The sequence below is a fragment of the Taeniopygia guttata genome, chromosome 21 (assembly GCF_048771995.1).
Source record: "Taeniopygia guttata chromosome 21, bTaeGut7.mat, whole genome shotgun sequence".
Taxonomy (NCBI): domain Eukaryota; kingdom Metazoa; phylum Chordata; class Aves; order Passeriformes; family Estrildidae; genus Taeniopygia; species Taeniopygia guttata.
In genome coordinates, this window is record NC_133046.1 from 2300165 (window position 1) to 2319213 (window position 19049).

The 19049-nt window shown below is 46.8% G+C and overlaps 1 protein-coding gene across 1 annotated transcript in view; it reads left to right on the top strand.

Moving 5' to 3' along the window:
• Window positions 1-19049, top strand: part of SKI (SKI proto-oncogene) — a 94086-nt gene that overhangs the window by 68162 nt on the left and 6875 nt on the right. Inside the window, exons 3-4 of the mRNA XM_012570419.5 lie at window positions 18098-18223; window positions 18672-18787. Of these exons, the coding sequence (XP_012425873.5) occupies window positions 18098-18223; window positions 18672-18787 (242 nt within the window). The remainder of the gene's footprint in view (window positions 1-18097; window positions 18224-18671; window positions 18788-19049) is intronic.

The window sequence follows — 19049 nt, forward strand, 5'->3', positions numbered from 1 at the left end:
CTGGCCTCTCCCAGATCCGGGGGCACGGAGCAGGGGGGCCCTGGCACGGGCTGGGGAGAGCCAGACAGAAACATTGATCGTCCCTTGAATGGGAGCTGACATCAGAGAGAGTGGAAGCAGGGGACACGGAGGGAAAACTGCAACCTCAACGCTCCATCAGGAGATCTGTGCAATGGACTGGTGGCCTCGCTCTCCTGAGATGAGTTCCTGGGATCCTGTCTAGGGAAAAACAAGGAGTGTGTGTAGTTCAGTTGCTCAGTGTCCCACTAGGGCTGTGTGTATATTAGTCAGACCCTTGATGATTCCTGCAGAATTGTAACCTCCTCTTAATAATGCTGTCAATAAACCCATCAGAAAGGGTAAAATCACAGTCAAATGATTCAGGTGTGTGGTTGGAGTGGTAAAACCCTTCCAAACAGTGTAACCTGAGTATGATGGCTCGGCCACCTTTACACAGGGATAACTTGCTTTATTTGTAATCTGCTTTTTGGGTGCAGTTTCAGGCATTTGCAAGTATAACATCTTTGCCCACAAGAAGGGAGTTGCCTTTCACTCCTTCCTACCCTGAGGCTTTCTATATATGGGGACAAATGTAGCTTGGTTTGGTTTCCTTGTGGGTCTGGACCAGATCACTTTTGTTCTGCTGAAAAATGTAATCATTAAAAGAGAGCCATTCATTAAAATAATTCTTTAGGCTTGTTGTTTCATGTGGAGGAGAAAACACCACAAAAATAAATCTGACTTATGCATGAGGCATAAAAGCCTTGTCTAAGATGTTAACAGATCTCAGTCAGCTGACTGAGGGAGCTGGGAGAAAAGATGCTTAAATATTGCCCCTTTATAGAGGGACCAGTCTTGTTACAGGGGTTTTGAGCAGGTCTTTGAGGATATTTAGACGTTCATTTCTCTGTGCAGAGCGCTGTCCATGAACCTGGATAAACCCAGGACTAAGTTACTGGGTGGCTGCAGCGTAGCTGTCGAAGTCAGTGCTAACTGATGGATTATCTGCAGGCTTTAAAGCATCTCCTTCAGGGTGAATTTCAGTCCAAAAGTGCCTTTAAGTTGCCTGCAAGGGAATCTGGACAGCTCCACGTAAACATCTGTAACCTGATGGTACCTGTGGTGAACCCAGTTCTAAACAACCATATTTTACATATCAGTGCTTGGGTTTGAACTCGGCACATAGACTCGGTGTTGGAGAACATAATGAGCAGGAATTCATAGGGATGTGTGAGAGGTGTCAGGAAAAGGGGCAAAAAAAGAGCAACATTTGTGGAGTGTCCAGTTTTGGAGGATTTTATCATAGACTAACTAAAATCTTCTTTTGTGTTGAACTCCATGCTTTTATTTAGAAAGATGAACTGAGCCCTTTTGAGTTGTTGGGAGTTTCCACAACTGTATCCTGCAACACTTCTCTGCAGCTATTGGCAAGTTGCAGCCAAAAGTTTGGAAACTGAATGTTCAACATGTATGAGACATGAGCTGCACCTTGAATTGTTTCCCAGCTGGAATTAATGGTGTTCAACCCTATTAAAGAATTAGGAAAAGGAGGTTCTTTGGGGTTTGCTTGTTATGAAAACATCAGTCTTGTTTCTGTAGTGCTAGAAAATACCTAACTCCTTTAGAAACTGTGATGCTGTTTGCATTTTTTAATGTTTCCATTTTATTTACCTAAAGCCATTCAAATAATGTCAGTGGCAGAGGCAGGAATAAAACCCAGTGCTGCTGACCTTCAGGCCTGTGTGACTCAGTCCTGCCCTAAAGCTGATGGACAGATTGTTTTCCACATGTCACAAGGGGGAGGAGGGGTTGTGCTCTTCTTTTATTTTAATATTTTTTTCCTGGTAAAACAAGGAAGAGTTATTGGAAATATCCATGAGAAAGGCATGTGCTCTTCCTATGGGCTGCAGTGACATGAAAGTAGGTAGAAGCAGTGAGTTTTGCACAAATCCCAAGTCTGTCCCTAGATTTAAAGCACATCTGCCTGCTTTGGGCTGTTGGCATTTATTTGTTCTATGTCCTGTCTCCCAGCAGTGCTTGAGGACAGCATCATCTCCCCTTGTTTTGGGTTTAGACTGATATGTAAACTAAATAAATTGGCTCCAAAATGAGTGAAGTTGAGGTTTGGGGGTTTGGGTGGGATTTTTGTCCAGCTTTAATTCTATTTTCAAAGGGGAAGAAAGCACAAACGAATGTGATTTCTTTCCCACCCATCTGAAGCTGCCTCAACTTGCATTCCACGTGGCTCCTGCTGGCTCTACAATGTCTGCTGCTGACAGCACATGATTTTAGTATCTAATTCTATTAGTCATGACCCAAATCAGCTTCAAAATGGTTAAACACATAGAAGAGGAGTAGGAGTAGGGTGTCAAGAATAGCTTGGAAGAAGATGTTATCCCACATACCAAGGAGCTGGTATCTCAAAGGTGTCACAGTGATGGAAATGAGGAGAGGGCTGAGCTGCCAAGTCAGCCTAACAAATAAATATTGACTCCCAATGGAATGTGCACTTCCCCATTAATTCAAAATATCCCGTGGCACTCCTGGAGCAGAGCTACCACAGAGTTCAAGTTCTTGTGCTGCACCTTTGGGAACAAGTCCCATCCAGCCTGGTGGGGAACAGGAGCAGGAGCCAGAACCAGCAGCCTTCATCCTCAGCTGCCGAGTGAGTCACTTGGCCTGTTTTTGTTGTGCAGGAGGAAGCTGGGATGGGGCTCATGGATCTGATGGCACAGCTCGTTGGCTCTTCATGCAGGTCATGGTGTAAAATTAGGCCTCATTTCTGAACTAATTGTCACTAAAAAGGCATTTTTGGCCTTAATGTTTGGGTTGCTCTGGTTTACTCTGTGTAGAGCTGTGGAAATGCTGCTCCATTTACATTTTTTATAATCCTATTTCTCACCACTCCCAACATGCTATCGTGCTGTCTTTGGATGGATGAAAGGAACCACAGACCTACAAAGAAGCAAGTGGAAAACTGTAGGAAAGAATGTCAGGAGCACTGACAGGGTCTGAGGGAGCTGTGCTGGAAGTTTACAGTGGATGTGTTGGAGTGAAGGGAGTGTCAGCAAACCCACCTTCCAGGGTGTCTTGGTGGTGTTAATGCATTCACATTAACTGCAGCCCTTAATTCATTTGCATTTCTTCATTTCTTGGTACTTGCAGGAGCTTCGCACCCTATCGAGAGGAAAGGTGACCCAGAAGGAGCAAAAATCCAGGATTTTTTAAAAGCATACATTTGCCAGAGATAGATATTGCTTCTCCTTGGATTTTAAAGGGGGAGAGCTCAGTTGGAGCTCAGTGTTGGAGCTCTCCCTTTAAGTCTTGTGGTTATAGCCCATGTTTTAATCACTACTTTGATCTTATTAAATCCTCAGCCACAGAGAAATCAGCTTAGAGAAACATGTCTCCTGTTGAAGCTGAGAGCAGCAGCAGTTCAGAAAACCAAGCCAAGCCAAATACCATTTGAAAAAAATTGGAAGTTTTAGGTCTCACCAAGAGTCTGTGGCGTGGTGAATCCCTGGCACTGCTTTCCAGCAGGGTGCTCCAGTCTGCTCCTGAGGGTGTCCAAACTCCCCTGTGGCTTCATCTCCTGTGCAAACACATCAAACCTGTCCCAAAAAGCAAACCTGGAATTGGTTGTGGTTTTATTCATGTGCCTTCTGCCTCCTAGCAGTGTTGGGATCAGGTGTGTGTAGGATGGAGGACAGGGAGGAGTTACTGTGCCTTACTTGGGAATTGGTGATCGAATGAGTTTTAATCTTCTTTCAATCTGTCTGTCACCTTATTACACTCAAGCTCCTTTCAAGATGTTACTCAAATCCACATGTGGGTCTCTTTACCAAGATTATAACACAAGAAATATCCCATTAAGCAATTCCGGTGGCATCCTACAACAATCCTTAGCCTGTGGATCAATATTAAAGTTGTATGGAGTAAAAAAGAGGGGAAACACCACTTAAAACAAGAAATGTGTTTTCTCTGATCTCACATTTACCCTGTTATTACTCACAGTGCAGCTTTCAGCAGGCTCTGTGTTCATCCCTACTGCTACAGGCAAGGAATAGCTAACACTGACTGCTAATCTTAAATTAAATGTTTTATGTTTCACCTGATCTTTTGAGCCAGCAGGACTACAACAGTTTCATCCTAGAGGGAAAATCAAGACCTGTTTCTCTCTGAACTCACACGAAGTAGGAGTCAGGATATTGGTTAGAAAAATTCTGTAAGAAAAGTCGGTTTCTTCTGTCTGTGCCTTTATCTGAAATTCCAAGGAAGCAGTGAAGTCCGTGTTTACACTTACAGCTCTACTAAGCCAGACCAGTTAGACTCTACCATTGTGTAAGAATTGCCATTTTAAAGCTCTTCTGCAGTGGGATCAGGTTTGCATCATTCCTGGGGCACAGGGTTCAATGCCTTGCCCAAGGTCATGCAAGGCTGCAGTGAGAGGCAGACAAGAATCATTTTTTATCTACTATGGTGGCCAAAATCTTGGCAAACCATTTTTTTTCGCCATTTTTGTTCAGTAAACTTTGTGAACTGTTAACAGACCCTGTTTTAGCCCTCTGGGTGCTACAAGCTCTCTTTCACTCCATCAAACAGCAGTGTCTCCCTCCTCCCCTCTGGAGCAGCATTCCTGGCTCAGGAAAAGCTGGGATTCTGGCAGGTTTGTCCCAGTGTCCTGCAGTATGGCATTAGCTTTGTCCTGGGAGAGAAATTCAGCTGACAAAATATGGGTCAGACAAAATAAATTTCATAGGACTGAGTCTGTTTTGAGCTTTTTTCCTACCTCTTGCTCAAGCTGAAAGCCTCCCCCTGCCTCCTTGGCCAGCTGAAGGTATTGCTGGAGAGCCAGGCACACAAATGGGGGGATGGAGGTGTCACTTTTCCTTTTAAATTGTGGAGCTGCAGGGGAGAAAAGGCCTGTCCAGACCCAGCCCCTGAGCTGCCCCGAGTGCAGCCAGCTATTCTGGGCAGGCAGCAGCTCACAAAAGCCATGAGAAAGGCAAGAAGACAGAGGGCCCCAACCCATTGTTTCCCCTCTTCATTCCAAATAATCGTGACTCCCGTGACCTCCTGGCTCGTTCCCTCCAGTGAGGATTTGGGGACAGCTGCTGCCTGAACAGCTGAGCCCAGCATTATCTGCCTGGATCCCTGCAGCTCCTTCCTCCCACTCCAGCAGAGCAGCAGTGGCAATGATCACCTTCTCTGCCACAAAATTAATCTGTACTCGTTAATGAAGGTTTGGGATTCTGTTTGGTGTTTCAAATGCTTGTTCTCTCCCTTCCCCCTGAGATTTGCTGCTTTAGCCCCATTCCCTGTTCATTTGCAGTTGTTGCTGTAGAGCTCAGCCTGTTTCTTAGGGAAGTTGGCTGAACTTGTCCTTGTTGAGAGCAGGATTGTGGTTTTTGTCAGAGAGAGTTAAATTTGCAGCCTGGTTCAGTTCTTTTCCCTCTTAAATATAAGTTTTCTTCTGGATGGAGGAACCTGCCTGAATTTCTTGGACAGTAATTCTCAAGCTATGTGTATATGGAACAGCTTTGATGGCTGCAAAGGATTTTTGCCTTAATGTGTTTGAGGCCTTTGAAGCTTTTGGCTGTTGCACCACTTAAATTAGGTTTATATCTACCTAAAGGTGATAGTTTTTGTTTCCTTTAGTGGCTAGCAAAACTCTCCTTGAGGTGAGCTTTGATTTTCTCAGCCTCACTTTTGTTCAGGTGAAATGTCAACTTCCCTCTGCTTCAGGCTAAATGCACACACAGACACTGTGTTTGTACCAGCAGGTTGGTGTGTTTTTCCTTGGGGAGACAAAAATCCGCCCTGGCTGGAGTCATCCCTCCATCAAACCCATCTTGTCCCCTCCTCCTTGGTTTCTGGGCTTCATCACCTCCTCCAGCCTCCTCCTGCCATGCATGGAGAGAGGAGGGATTTTCAGCCAGCGAGTTACACTTTGTCCCACTGGGAAAGGGGCCAGTGACATCCTTCACTGCTCTCTGCAGTGCAGCCCTCAGGCTTCATCTGACACAGGTATATTCTGGTAAACCTTCCAGTTAACCTGCTTGGGTTTGTTTAAAGGGGGACAGAGAGATCTGTAATGTGAGGTAGGTAAAGGTTTAGGGGTTGGGGCTGTTGGCACAGTGTCACGGTAATGTAGACAATGAATTAAATTTTGTGCTTCTTTAGACATCCTTTAAAGCAAGTAAAGCTGTGGCAGTGTAAGAATGGTTAAATTATCCTTGTGGGGAACTGCAAAGATCAAAGCAAACCTTGGGATTACCCATCTCCCAGGACTGCATTGTTGTTGGATTCTGCACTGGGATGTGACCGATTGTGCTGGCGTGATGAGTGACACTGGCGTGGATGTTTTGCTTGGGATGCCACTGGTCCTTTTGGGGAGATGTCAGGGCATTTTTCCACACAGACATCTTCCTGGTGTCCATCCCTGTCTCTCAGTGTAGCCTGCTCTGGAATATGTGGTGCACACACAGACGGAGTGGCCCAGGAGTACCCAATGTCCTGCAGAGAGCAGCAGCACAGGACCCTGTGCCAAACCTGTCCTCTGGAATATGGCTGAGAGTTCTCTTCTTCCTCCCAGGAGCAAGGCAGTTTGTGTCTGACTGCAGATATCTGACATTTCTGTTTTCACCCCACAGATCTGAGCCCTTCACCCATTTTACCACAATTTCCTGCAAACCCAGTCTATGGTTATTAAGTCACTTCTGTGCACGATCCACCCTCACTTCAGCTCCCAGAGATTTCCTATCCCTGTTCTAGATGGATACACAGCATCTCCTTCCCTGATTTGTTATTTATTTATCATTCCTTGTGTGCTGGATGTATGAAAACAGCACTGAAATGCAGAACCTTTCATGTCACGGAGCAGTGACGCTCTGCAGCTCCCACTGATGTGACAGCATTTGCCCTCGTGCAGTCAGGGTCTGAGTCAGGCTTTTCCTTGACCTAAGACTTTTAGGTCAGGCTTTTACTGCCAATTTATATCACTCCTGTGGCCAAAACACATCACAGTTCTGCTCTGCCCAGGAGATGGAACAGCACAAACCTCTGCTGTCTGTAAGGTCTGGCTTCATCTGGGCTCAGCTGCTCACGATGGTTTTAATGTCCAGCACTTCTCAAAGCCTTGTGTGTGTCAGTCACTGCCTTAGAAAAGTTCAACCCAAGTAGGTTTGAGGCTTCCAAGTATCAGACAAAAGAAGAAAATCAAACATGAGACTAGAAGCCTGGAGTTCAGCTCTGTGTTGGTCCCCATGCTGGTTTTGGTGCAGTGTCAGTGTTGTGACAGGAGAATTCCATGGGCAGAAAGACAGAAAGAAAGGCCTCGGACTGATACTTTGGAAATCTTGCTTACTGTACATTTTGGAGGTTGGTTGTGTTGACAATAATAAGAAGAAAGTCCACCCCATGGTTTAAGCACAGGAAAATCAGGGAAGGGATGTTGGCGTTTAGAGCTCCAAATTTTCCCTCAGCCCCTTTCTTTGTGTTTCTGATCACGGGCTGCAGTCCAGGCTCCGTGGTGGTTTGTAATTAAACCCAAAGCTTGAAAGTTCTGTGGAGTTCTCGTTGCCTACCAGGTCAAACTGAATCTGGTTTCTATCATGGAATATTTCAGTTCAGTTACCCCTTGAGGAAGTGTGGGAACAGACAGGCCATTCATATTGAACAGATGACCTGGGCTTAAAAAAACCCTTTTTGTCTGTTAAGCTTATGGCTAAGATATTATGAAAACGGCTTAATAACATGCCCTAACATTTATACCACACTATTTTCTTACTTTAATTTTCCAGGCAATTAAAAATAATTGAAAGTTACTGCCAAACCCCCTGAAGATATACTTTTTCTTTCAAATGAGCTTATTTTCATACTTGTGAGGTCACCAGATATTTATTTGACCATCTTTATAGGGGTCAGGCCCGTTACACACGCAGAATGGGGGTGTGGAATAGAACTTGCATTGTAACACCAAAGTGAGAAGTGAGAGCCAAGTCATGAGGGGCCGTGTTTATTGCTGGGGCACCACAAACAGGACTTGTGCATCCACCAACCCGGGCCTAAATTCTGCAGTTCAGCACTAAAAATCTGTGTTTAAAGCCTGTCAATTCTGAATAGAAGCAAACAGAGCTTTGAGTGCTTGGTGAGGATGAGCTGGGGCCGGGCAGTGCCTTGGGGGGCTCTCAGTAGAAGGGTTTGGTTTGGGGGGCTCTGAGCATTCTGAGCCCCCACTGTGGCCATGAGAGGGGATGCAGTGGGGAGGGAAAGCAGGAGTTTTGTTTGGATGTGGAGTGTGCACAGTGAAACCTCCCTCTATGCTCTCCTATTAATAGAGTTGTAGCAGACACAGCCCGTGTGGCTGTGCAGTCACGCTGCTCTCAATGCTGCTCAGCCAGTTCTCTCCTAAAGGCTTAAAATCTATCGTGTTATACAAGAACTGAAAGCCTTCTTGGAGTGTCCCAGATTTCCCCCTCCTGCCCATCCTATTCCCCTTCCACTTTTCCCTTCAAATTACCTTTTGCTGCCTCATCTGATGTTACACAAAGTAGGTTTTTTGAAATGTTATGTCTTTCTCTCTCCATATTCACACACATGGGGCATTTCCTCTTACCTTTAGTCAAAAGGTGAGTTTATTTTGGGAAAAAGGAGAGAAACAGGTGAGCTTTTTGTCAAAATCCTGTCTATTGGACAAGACAATTTGCTGAAGATTTCTTCTCCAGTGATGGTGTTCATGTTGAACACCCCATGTAGGGGATAATATTTTTACAGAATATCCTGAGCTGGAAGGGACCCAAAAAGATCATCCAAGTCCAACTGCTGGCCCTGCATAGGACATCCCAGCAATCCCACCAGGTGATTTTGCTCAGATATTTTAATTGTTTGGTAACTGTTGGAAGTGTTTCTCAAGGTGACCAAGCCTTCTGAAGGATAAAAATCCTTTTCTGACCAAATAAATCCAGTGTTGTGGCTAAAATTAATTCTGATTAGACAGATCACTCACTGGAACATGGAAGGCTCCTCCAAAGCAAACCCTTCCTGACACAGCAGAGCTGGCTTTGGCAGAAAGAGCAAACCCAAGGGCCTTCTCTTCTGCGTTCATCCTCCTCCTCCTCCTCCTTCCTCCCCTCTTAAACCACCCCTAACCCCCCTTAACTCGATGTCTGGTGGAAAGAGCATGTGATGCTTATTTCTAAAGGCAGCAAAATAAGCTTTGGAAGTCTAAGACTGTAATTGGTTGTCTGCCTTTATCCCGGAGCTCCGGGGAGGTTCAGGAGTAATAACTGTTACTTAAAGGAGATGAGCTCTTGTGGCTTTCCCAGAACTGCCGAGCGCCGTGGCTGCTGCTGCTGCGGGAAGCATCTGCCTGTCTGCAGCTTTCAAAACATTTTGTAAGCAGAGAATTGAAGTTTTGCCTCTCTTCTGTGTGTGGAGAAGTTGCTCAGTGGGTTCTTGCAGCGCTTGACTGAAAACCGAGTTCCTTTGGAGGATATCAGATTTGCTCAGTAACTTGAAGCCCTTGGCACCTAAAATGTCTGTAACTATATGGTTACTCCTCTTCTTGAGTCATCTTCTGATAGAAGGACTCAAGGTGTGAGTTTTTAGCTATCTGAGGCCTTGCTCTGGTTGTTTTTTTGGTTTTTTTTCCACTGGGACTGGGGGTTTTCCATGGCACTGCCTTGTAACCTTAACAGGATTTGTAACTATTAATCCATGGCCAATGTATTGACTTTCACTGATATTTATGTAAAGCAGTCTTGGGTTTAAAAGCGCTGTTGGGTGCTGGGGGGAGCAGATAATTCAGATTCTGTGGTGATGTTACAGTGACTTTGTGAAGGTGTTGGGGGTAATTGCATTGTGCTTGGGTTCCAAAGCAGAGCCTGGCTCTGTGTCCTGTCATTCCACACACACTGCATCCCCCAGAATACTCTGAAGCTTTCCCTGTGGTCATCTCAAGTAAATGAAATTCAATGAAAAATAAATGTAGGGCATTGCTGCCTTCCTGCAGCCTGAGGATCCCAATTGTTTTGTACAGTGTTTATTCTGTATGACCAAAAAGTGACCCTGCAGCCAGCCAGATGTGCTGCTAAAATGCATTTTCCTGCAGTGGGAGGGTGAGGATGCAGAGCAGGAGCTGTGTAAATAATCCAGGTGAGTGTGGGCACAGTGCAGACAGTGGGGGCTGTGCTGGCTGTGCTCCACTGGCTCTGCAGCCTTTGGGTAATTGCTGGGGATGTCCTCAGGCTCTTGTCCCACCTTAGGCTGACAAGGTGCTGTCCCTTGCCCTCAGAGGAGTTTGACAAAAGAGATCAAAAGCCCATCAGTTTGATCAGTTTTAGAGCTCCCTCTCTCCTTTCTTGGCTTCCCAAACCGTGCTGGAGTTAGTGGAAGTCACAAGGGGAATTCTCGTCCTTTTATGTAACATTGGAGACTGAACTGAGGCTCTTGGCTGGCAGAGTGGACATGTCTCCACAATCCAGGAGCAGATGCTGGGACAGCTTGGAGCTGGAACTTGAGTCAGCTACAGCAACAGAGCCTGGTTGCATTGCAGAGAAAATGTGAGGAGAAAATTTTATTCACAAAGGGCTTTTTAATTCCCAGAGCTGTGACCCCACAAACTGGGCAAAGCACGTCTGCCCACAGAGGAAATTCTGCTTTTCTTTGCTGAACACTTCCCTGCCCTTGGTTGTTTCCCAGTGCCAGAAGTGCTCCCTGTTTTCCTGGGACAGTGCTGCCTGTGTGTGCAGCACAGATCCCTGAGCACGGTTCCCTGCCTTGGTCACTCTCCTTCCCCTGCTCCTGACAGGGCATCCCAGACTTCCCAGGAGCTGCTGCCAAGGAAAACAGGCAGAGGAAAAGGGGCCATGCCCTGTGCTCAGCCCCTCTGACCTGCCCTGGGCTCCAGCACTGCCTCTGCTCAGCCAGGGAAGGGCGAGTTGAGCTGATTTGTTTTGATTCAAACCACGGGGCAGGGAATTCTTTTCAAGCTGTAGCTTTTCCTTTCCACTGGAAAGGCAAAACAGACTCTTAGCCAGTGGAAAAGGTTTCCAGGTGCATCAGCCAAGAGGGAAAGGCAAGCACATCGTGTAACAAATGATCAGCTCTTTGCAGAGGCTTCTTTACCAGAAAAATCAACAAATCAGGGGTGCTTCATTGGAGGCTTTTAACACTGAGGTTGAGGAAGCCATATTCACACGTGGCTTTTTCTTTTTTTCTGGCTTATTTCAGTGTTCCCATCTGGGCAGAGGGTATCACCCCACGATGGGTTTGTGCTCTGCCCATGGCAGAGGGATTTCTGGAGGAATCAAAATCACTCTGAATGGGAAATACTGATTTTGTGGGCAACTGCTAAAGGTTCCTAGAATTTTGGGACCAAGAGAATGGATATTAAGAAGTCATTATTTGTAGAAGATTTGAAAAGTTGTATGGATTTATAGATCCATATTTATATCAAAGACTAATTCCATGTGATGGATGTAGCAGGAATTTTATTTTTAATAAATTAAAAGCATAATTGTAGAGATAAGAGATTAAACAGCCAGGTGAGCTGGCTGAGCATTTTTTATCAATGCAGGTTTCCAGGTAGAATCTTCATCATGTCCAAGCTCCGTGGAACTTGGGAAAAAGTTCCCAAATTGCAGTAAAGTTCCCAGTGGCCCAAAGAATCCCAGCAGCTTTACCAGTGGGTGAGAAATAGAAAGGATTTGCCTTTGCTCCCTGCATGTCAGACTGAAGTTTGTGGCTCTGGGAGGTGCTGCTGGGTTTGCTGTAGCACAGCCTGCTAGAAATGCCTTGTGTTTGCTCCCAAGGAAAAGTGCAATCAGCAGATGTCATCTGGCCTAATTTTTGTGCTAAAGGAATAAAAGGAAAGAAATGTTGAGACAGGAGAAAAAACTTTTTTTTTTTTCTTTCTTCTATGCTAGCCAAGAAGCTTTGAAAATGGATGATGACTTATGCCAGGGGCTATGTAGAGTGTTCTAGAAAATAATTTAAATTCGCCTTTACAAAATGAATTCATCAAAAGGTACTTGCAGGACTTTGCTTTAAGCTGTGATGCTGTCTGAAATAAAATAGCCCAGTCCCTTTTCACTTCTGCTGTTGTAAATTTTGGAGATGTTTCCATAGAAATTAAAGATTTTTGCACAGGTTTGAGGAAAAACTCAGTTCCCAGTTTTTTTAGGTGAACTTCCCATGCTGCCAACATGACCAAAACATCTCCTCTTTACATCCAGTTCTTCCAGACCAGCTGGGAAGGTGTGTTTGCATGGAAAAATCAGCCCTTTGCACAGCCTGGAGCCCCCTCTGAGGGGGACACAAAGACCCCAGGGCAGGGAGAGCAGGGCAGTGCAGGAGGGATTTTTCCACAGCTCCTTCCCTGCCTGTGCCTGGCAGTTGTGGTTGGTGGAGATTCCCCCCAGGTCACCCCTGGGGGACAAACTGGCAGCCAGCGTGTGCTGTGAAGGCAGGAATAGAAAGCAAATACTCCCCGTAATCACACGTCCCAAAATGACAGGGGAAAATGAGTCCTTGTGCTTCCACCAGAGCAGCAAAAAAATGGGAAGATGGAAAGTCTGGATTCCTGCCCAATGAAACCAAAATTGTAAAAAAAAAGAAAAGAAAAATAAAAGAAATGCTACATACGCTCCCTGGAACTGACACTGCAGTGTGGTAGGTTTTTTCTCTTTTAAATATCTACAGTAGACAAGCAGTAAATCTTCTTACAGATCCGTGGCACAGCTTTATTTTTAGCTTTTTTTATTATGGAGACAACCCTCCCCAGCTTTCAATCTGTACCTGAATATATTTATTCCTCTAATCCACGTGAAAGTGCAGTCCTTACAAAGACCTCTAATACCTTATTAATCACTTCTGGAGCACGTCACAAAGAGGCTTTAGGAAGAAGTGTTCTGGCCATGGGCAACGTGCTCCTGGAGGCTTAAAGGATGTGGATAAAGGGCCCTTTTCCCACATGGAAGAAATCTCCACTGGGCATTTTTAAATTTGATTTTAACTGAAATCTGAAAGAATCTGTCAGAGCCCTCTCCCTTCTCATGTGGTTCAGTCTGTTCTTAGAGAGACTCAGGCCTGTGAGTCGTGAGAGCAGCACGTGGAAAATTCCAAGTTCAGTTCCCAGGTGTGGGAATTGTGGTCTCGGGAACCTCCAGAAGCAGATTTGAATCCTTGTCACTGGTCAAGGTACATTCCTTCTGAATGCCATTTTACACAACTGGGGAACTTCTTAATCCCTGTGCCAGCAGGGGCCTGAGAAACGTGTCCTGGGTGCTCCTGGAGGAGTGGCCACTCACTGGCCTTAAAATAAAACTCTGCATCCTTCTGTTCCGAGTAAAGGCAGGAGATAAATGTCATGGCACCCTTTCAAAATGGGTCAGTGGTGTTACCCGTTTCTGTCTGCTGCTCAGCTGGGTGCGAGCGCTCTGTGGTCACACAAGTGAACCAGGAAAGCCACCCAGAACAGACCCTGGAAATTCTCTTTCTCAATTCCCCTTGCATTTCTCAGCGTGCCCTCCATGGAGCAGGAACCGGGCTCAGACAGGGATTGCTCACCCTCGGTTTGTACAGATATTTTCTGGAGCTAGAGCATCGTGAAGTGCAGGGGTTGGCAGCTCCTTTGGTGGCAGGGGTGCTCCCTGTTGGCTCTGTGCTGCTCTGTGGTTTCACCCTGCCTTGCTCTGCCTTTGCATCATCCCAGCCCCGCTGGTCGCTGCCCTGCTGAGAAAGCGGCGGCGTTTGGGGACCCATGGGGGACAGGAAGCTCCACCCGTCCTCGGGTGTAACTCCAGGCTGAGAATGAGCAGCAGCCCAACAGAATGAGAGGACACTGTCGATTTACAGCCCAGTTTTTATTTTCTCTGTTTATCCCTGCTTTTCCAGCTGCGGGTTTTCCAGCGGAATGGTTTCTGATTTACACCTGCCTTAAGGATACAAAACGGAATTCTTCACCCTCGCAGTTTTTTGCCAATTAATTTTTTCAAGAACGCAGATTTCTCTGCGTTGGGATAACTCAGTAGCTTTGGGGACATTAAATCTTTTATTTCTAAAGATGCCACATGATGTGCCAGGATTCCTGCTAGGCTGGGGCTCACGTTTCCCATCCCTGTTGTAAAGGAGCAGACGAGGCCAAGGGATGGATTCCCCAGTGGAAGCAGCACAGAAATGCAGACACACTGGCTGGGAAGGGTGACCAGCTCAGATAAACCTCTGCCACTGCTCTGTTTTACGAGATCTCCATCTTTAACCAGGTTTTGGGATTTATTGCCCAACTCAGACCCAGTTTGGGGAGATTTTAGCAGCAGAGAGTCTGCAAGGATTTGGAGCATGGGCTGATTTTTGAAGGTACATTTCCAAGCTAAAAATTCACAGGCATAGAGGCCTCCTAAGTGTTTTCCATTTGTTGATGTTTTCATTCTTAACAAGGCAAAACCAGCCCAGTTTTCAGTACCACGTGCTGTGGGTTTGGGGCAGAGTAGCAAAGGATGAGGAGGGAGCAAAAGCCTTTGCTCAGTCCAGGTGTGTGACACTGGGATACAGCAGGGAAAAAAAGTGAATTATTCAGGAAATGTAATTTCGTAGATACTTGTGCACCAAGAATCATACCTGAGAGCACTCCCACATCTTAAAATATGAGATTTTTTTCTGGGCTCATTTTCCATTGCAAAAGGTGTTGTTGAGGTGCCTGACCTGCAGCTGCTGGTTCTGCTCTTGGTACTGAGCTCCAGGAAAGGTTTGTCTTCCTGAGAAGGAGAGGGTCAAAAATTCTTTCCACTGGTCTCATGGTTTGTTACTGTAATATTTAATTGAAGTAGAAAATTTGATCTGACATGTCAAATGTGGCCCTGGCTGGCTGCAGGCCAGGCTGAGCCGCCTAATTTCGGTTTGCCTTAAAATGGCTGGCAAAGTTCACAGGCCCAAATTTCCCTTTGGAATGTACCTCTGGAATCTTTTTTTAGTGACTGTATAAATCTTTCTGTATCTATTTTCCCCTAAAATTTGTTTCAGAAACCAACAGTCCCAAAGCTTAAGTAAATGTTTCGCGTAAGCATTTCTGGGCCCACTTTGTGTCCTGAAGTTTCTTCCATCTGAGGATTGGAGAAAATGTTTATTAACAAGTGGCTGTGTCCAGCACAAAGCCCATTTGACAGCAGATTATTAAGTTGCCTCCAATGGAAATAGAAATGAATAGGAAATAAGGAAATATTTCTTTCAGTCTTCTCAAGTTTTTGTTTGAGTGTTTCATAAATCGTTCATGAAGATGGTAAAAAAGCTAGATTGGATTTTCAGTATTTCTTTTGCAACTTGGTGTGTGTTTCATTATTTGGCACAGAGGAAAAAATGAAATCAAATCATCCCCATTTGAAGCAGTACCAAGGTTTGTTGGCTGCTGTGGCTGGGCTGGAAGTGTCAGAGTGGGGTATCTTGGTGCCTGGAATCTGTCCTGGAGTGGGATGTAATGGCTGAGTCACATGGAGAGGAGATTTGGTGCTCAGCGTCTGTCTTGTTCCACATCTGAGTCTCTTCCTGTAGTAGAAACTACTGGAATTGTTGCATTTTCATGTTGTTAAGGTGAAACCTAAATCCAAGGTGGTTTTTTAAAAGCATCTACCAAGAGGCAATTCCTGCCTTAAGCAGCAGATGATCTGTGGAATCCAGGTGGGACAGGGATGGAGAGACTGGAGGAGTCAGCACAGCAGCTCCCAGAGCAGCCCTGGCTCCCCTGGAGTGCTGCTCCAGCCAGGCAGCTCTGGGCTCTCAGGGTGCCTGGGGTGGGAGACGACTTCAGGGGAGAAAAACCTCCTTCTTTGCCCCTTCCCATCCCTCTGAGGGAGGACAGCTCTGTTTTCCCCTGTGTACACACCTCCTTTGCTGCTTTTTTCCAGCTGCACCCCAAGTTTCCAGATCAGCACAGGCTTCTGGACATGGAAGTGGAGCAGCATTTCCCAGGTTTTGGGCTCAGACCCTCCTGGTCCTTGGGGTCAGCCTTGACTGGAATGCAGGTGTGTGAGAAGAAGAAGGGGGACAGCAGAGAAAGATTGAGAGAATTCCTTTAAAAATGCAAACGAGATCATTCTGTTGAAACATCTCCCCCCAGCCTTTCCAGGGCTGTCCCTGCTCCCCATTTCCAGGGCTGGGGGTGCTGGGGCTGCTCTGGGCCCCTTCCTGGGACAGAATGTTCAGGACGGACGGACGGACGGGGGGAGGGACGGGTTCCATGCTGAGTCTTGCCACCTGTTGCCTTTTTCATTCCAAGCCCCCCTTCCTCCCCACCCTGCAGGCCGAGCTCCCCTCCCCACACAGCTCCCCATCCCCAGTGGATAGGGCTGGGATCAGGAGCCACTTGCCAAATGCCTTTCCCATGCTGTCACTAATTCTGCACAGGCAGCATCTCCGAGAGCAAAAACAAATCTTTTCCAGTGCATTGTCTGTGTTTTCTACAGAAGGGCTCAGGAATGCCTTTTCCTAGTTGGGTCTGAGGGGAGGGCCCGTGCCCTGGCCGGGCAGGAGGCAGCCCTGGGGAAGCCTGAAGCTGTGCCCAAAGAATCTGCTGCAAATCCCATGGAGCTGGAATTTGGCACTGGCATGGGCTAATTTTGTCCTGGGGGTTACACACACACACACCCACCCCTCCCATCTCATCCTCCTTCATCTGCTACGTATGGAAAGCTGCCCTGAGCTCCCCAGTGCCAGGGAATGTTGTGCTGAGCCCTCCAGGCTTGGCTTGGTGACGTTGCTGGGCACTCTGGGCTGTGAGGGCAGCAAGGGGGTGCTGCCAGATGGGCTGGCATGGGCTGGAGAATCACCTGCCCTGCTCCCATAGGAGCAGCAGGCTCTGCATGGATGTGAGGCTGTAATTTCCTCCTAATCAGGGTGCTAATGGGGTGCAGTTAGAGAGCTCTTGGGTAGAGAGTCCAAAAAAGGGCACTTGGACAATTCTGCAGATGCTTTTCAGGTAAATAATTTAAATCACAATGCTCAGGGTTCAGCATCACCTGGAGAAGCAGCCTCTGAGTTCCCAGATGAAGATGCCTTGAGGGGACTGATTTTCAGAGCACAGAACATTGGTAAATGAGACCCTTCCTGTCACTGGGAGGGACACCTGGGCTGGAGCATTTCAGGCTCCCAGGGTATTGCCAGCCCCAGGTTCTCCAGACACACCTGGATCAATGCTTGTTTGCCCACCAAAATCACGGTGAAGTGAAAGGATCAAACAAATGAATGCAAAGATGAGCAATCATTAATTACTGCAATGTGGTTCTGCCAGGCTGAGTGGGAATGGGGAGAGGTGGAGAGTTCAGAACTGCAAAAAGGCACAAAAAGGAGCAGAAACAGGGTGGGATGTTTCTTTTATTGTTTCTGGTCATGATGCAGCACAAGGTCCAGAACCTTCTCCCTCCCTGCTGTGAGAGGTGTTTGTACTGGCAGGCCTTCAAGCTGGTATCCCCAGTGCACCAGTTAAACCAGTAGTTACCAATTTTTTTGCAAGCCACGCTGGGACTATAGGAATTTTATTCCTTCACAGTGTTGAAGGAAAGGGATTTTGCATGCCAAAGGGCTTTCTTATGCTTGAGGATGATTTATGGGCCAAGCTGAGCCACTTGTGGAAAAGGCAAAGCAGCTCTTGGCAGCACCCCCAGAATCCACTGCAGCTGTGGGGTAGTGAAGTCATCGGCATAACAACCACTGCAAACAGAATAACAAAGTCTGTTCTGTTCTCGTTTAAAATAATCTTTCCAGTTCAGCAACCACATTAAACTTACCTTTCTGCATGCAAAAATCATAAAAGGCTGATAGTTCTCTTCAGCTTGGAGCGTCTCCCTTTGATCAGTGCCCATCCCTCCTGTGCCATGCACACTTGACCTGAGTGTCTCCCATGAAAAGGAGTGAAGTGTGTTATGTCACAGTCTGTGTCTGCCCCATGTTTGCACTCCTTTGTTTGGCCTTACATTTGAAAAAAAGAAGAAAAACACCCAGAGTTTCTTCCTTCTAAATAACAAAATTTCCTTCTGCTTTATAACTTGTTTCTAAGCTGACTGCAAAATGAGGAATCTGATTTTGATTTTTCCTGCCTTTGTTTCAGGTCTCTTCAGATCCTCCTGCTTCCAAAAAGCCCAAAGTAGATGACTCTGCTTCCCAATCTCCAGCTTCTACTGAGAAGGAAAAACAGTCCAGTTGGTTACGGTCCTTATCCAGTTCATCTAATAAGGTGATTGTTGAATATTTTGTAATCAAGAGAGATCAAATTGGCACAAAGCATCACTTTACTGAGACCAGAGGAGAAAATGAGGGAAAGAATATGCCCAGGGTTTCTAAATTAGTAACATTTCTATCCTTTTCCTAGTCAGCACTGAGCTACACAGTCCCCCCAGATTCCTTGTCACCCTCCAGTGCTCATTGCCCTGGACTGTGACAGGGAAGTAAGGAATTCCCTTGTGCCTTTGAGGTGCAGGAATCCTGCAAGGCTCAGGAGCTGTTTGTGATCCCTACAAACTACACAGAGCTCGTTGGCCAGCAAAACCCACGAGTGCTGGTGGGACCCCTGAGCGAGGAGGTCGTGGCAGTGGGGAGCAGCTGTGGGGCTGACTGAGGGCCCCTCTGTGGGGACTGATGGCGTCAGAGGTTGTGGGGTCACTCATATCCTGCCCTGTCCCCAGAGCATCGGCTGCGTCCACCCGCGGCAGCGCCTCTCCGCCTTCCGGCCCTGGTCCCCCGCGGTGTCTGCCAGCGAGAAGGAGCTCTCCAGCCACCTGCCCGCCCTGATCCGGGACAGGTAAGGACACAGAGACAGGGGCTCGGGCTGCCAGGTGCCTCTGCGTTTGTCCCCACGGCTGCAGGGGTTTGGTTTGCAGAAAGGAAACACCGCGAGTGTCGCTGGTTAATGTGGGAAGGGGATTTAAAGGTGACACCTGCCACAGAAGTGTCAGGTGGAGGCTGCTGTGAAGGGAAGGGGTGGTCACCTGCAGGGGCAGTCCCTGAGGGTCTTGGCAGGATGGAGTCCCTGTCCTGGGGCAGGGGTCAGGGAGATGCAGCCA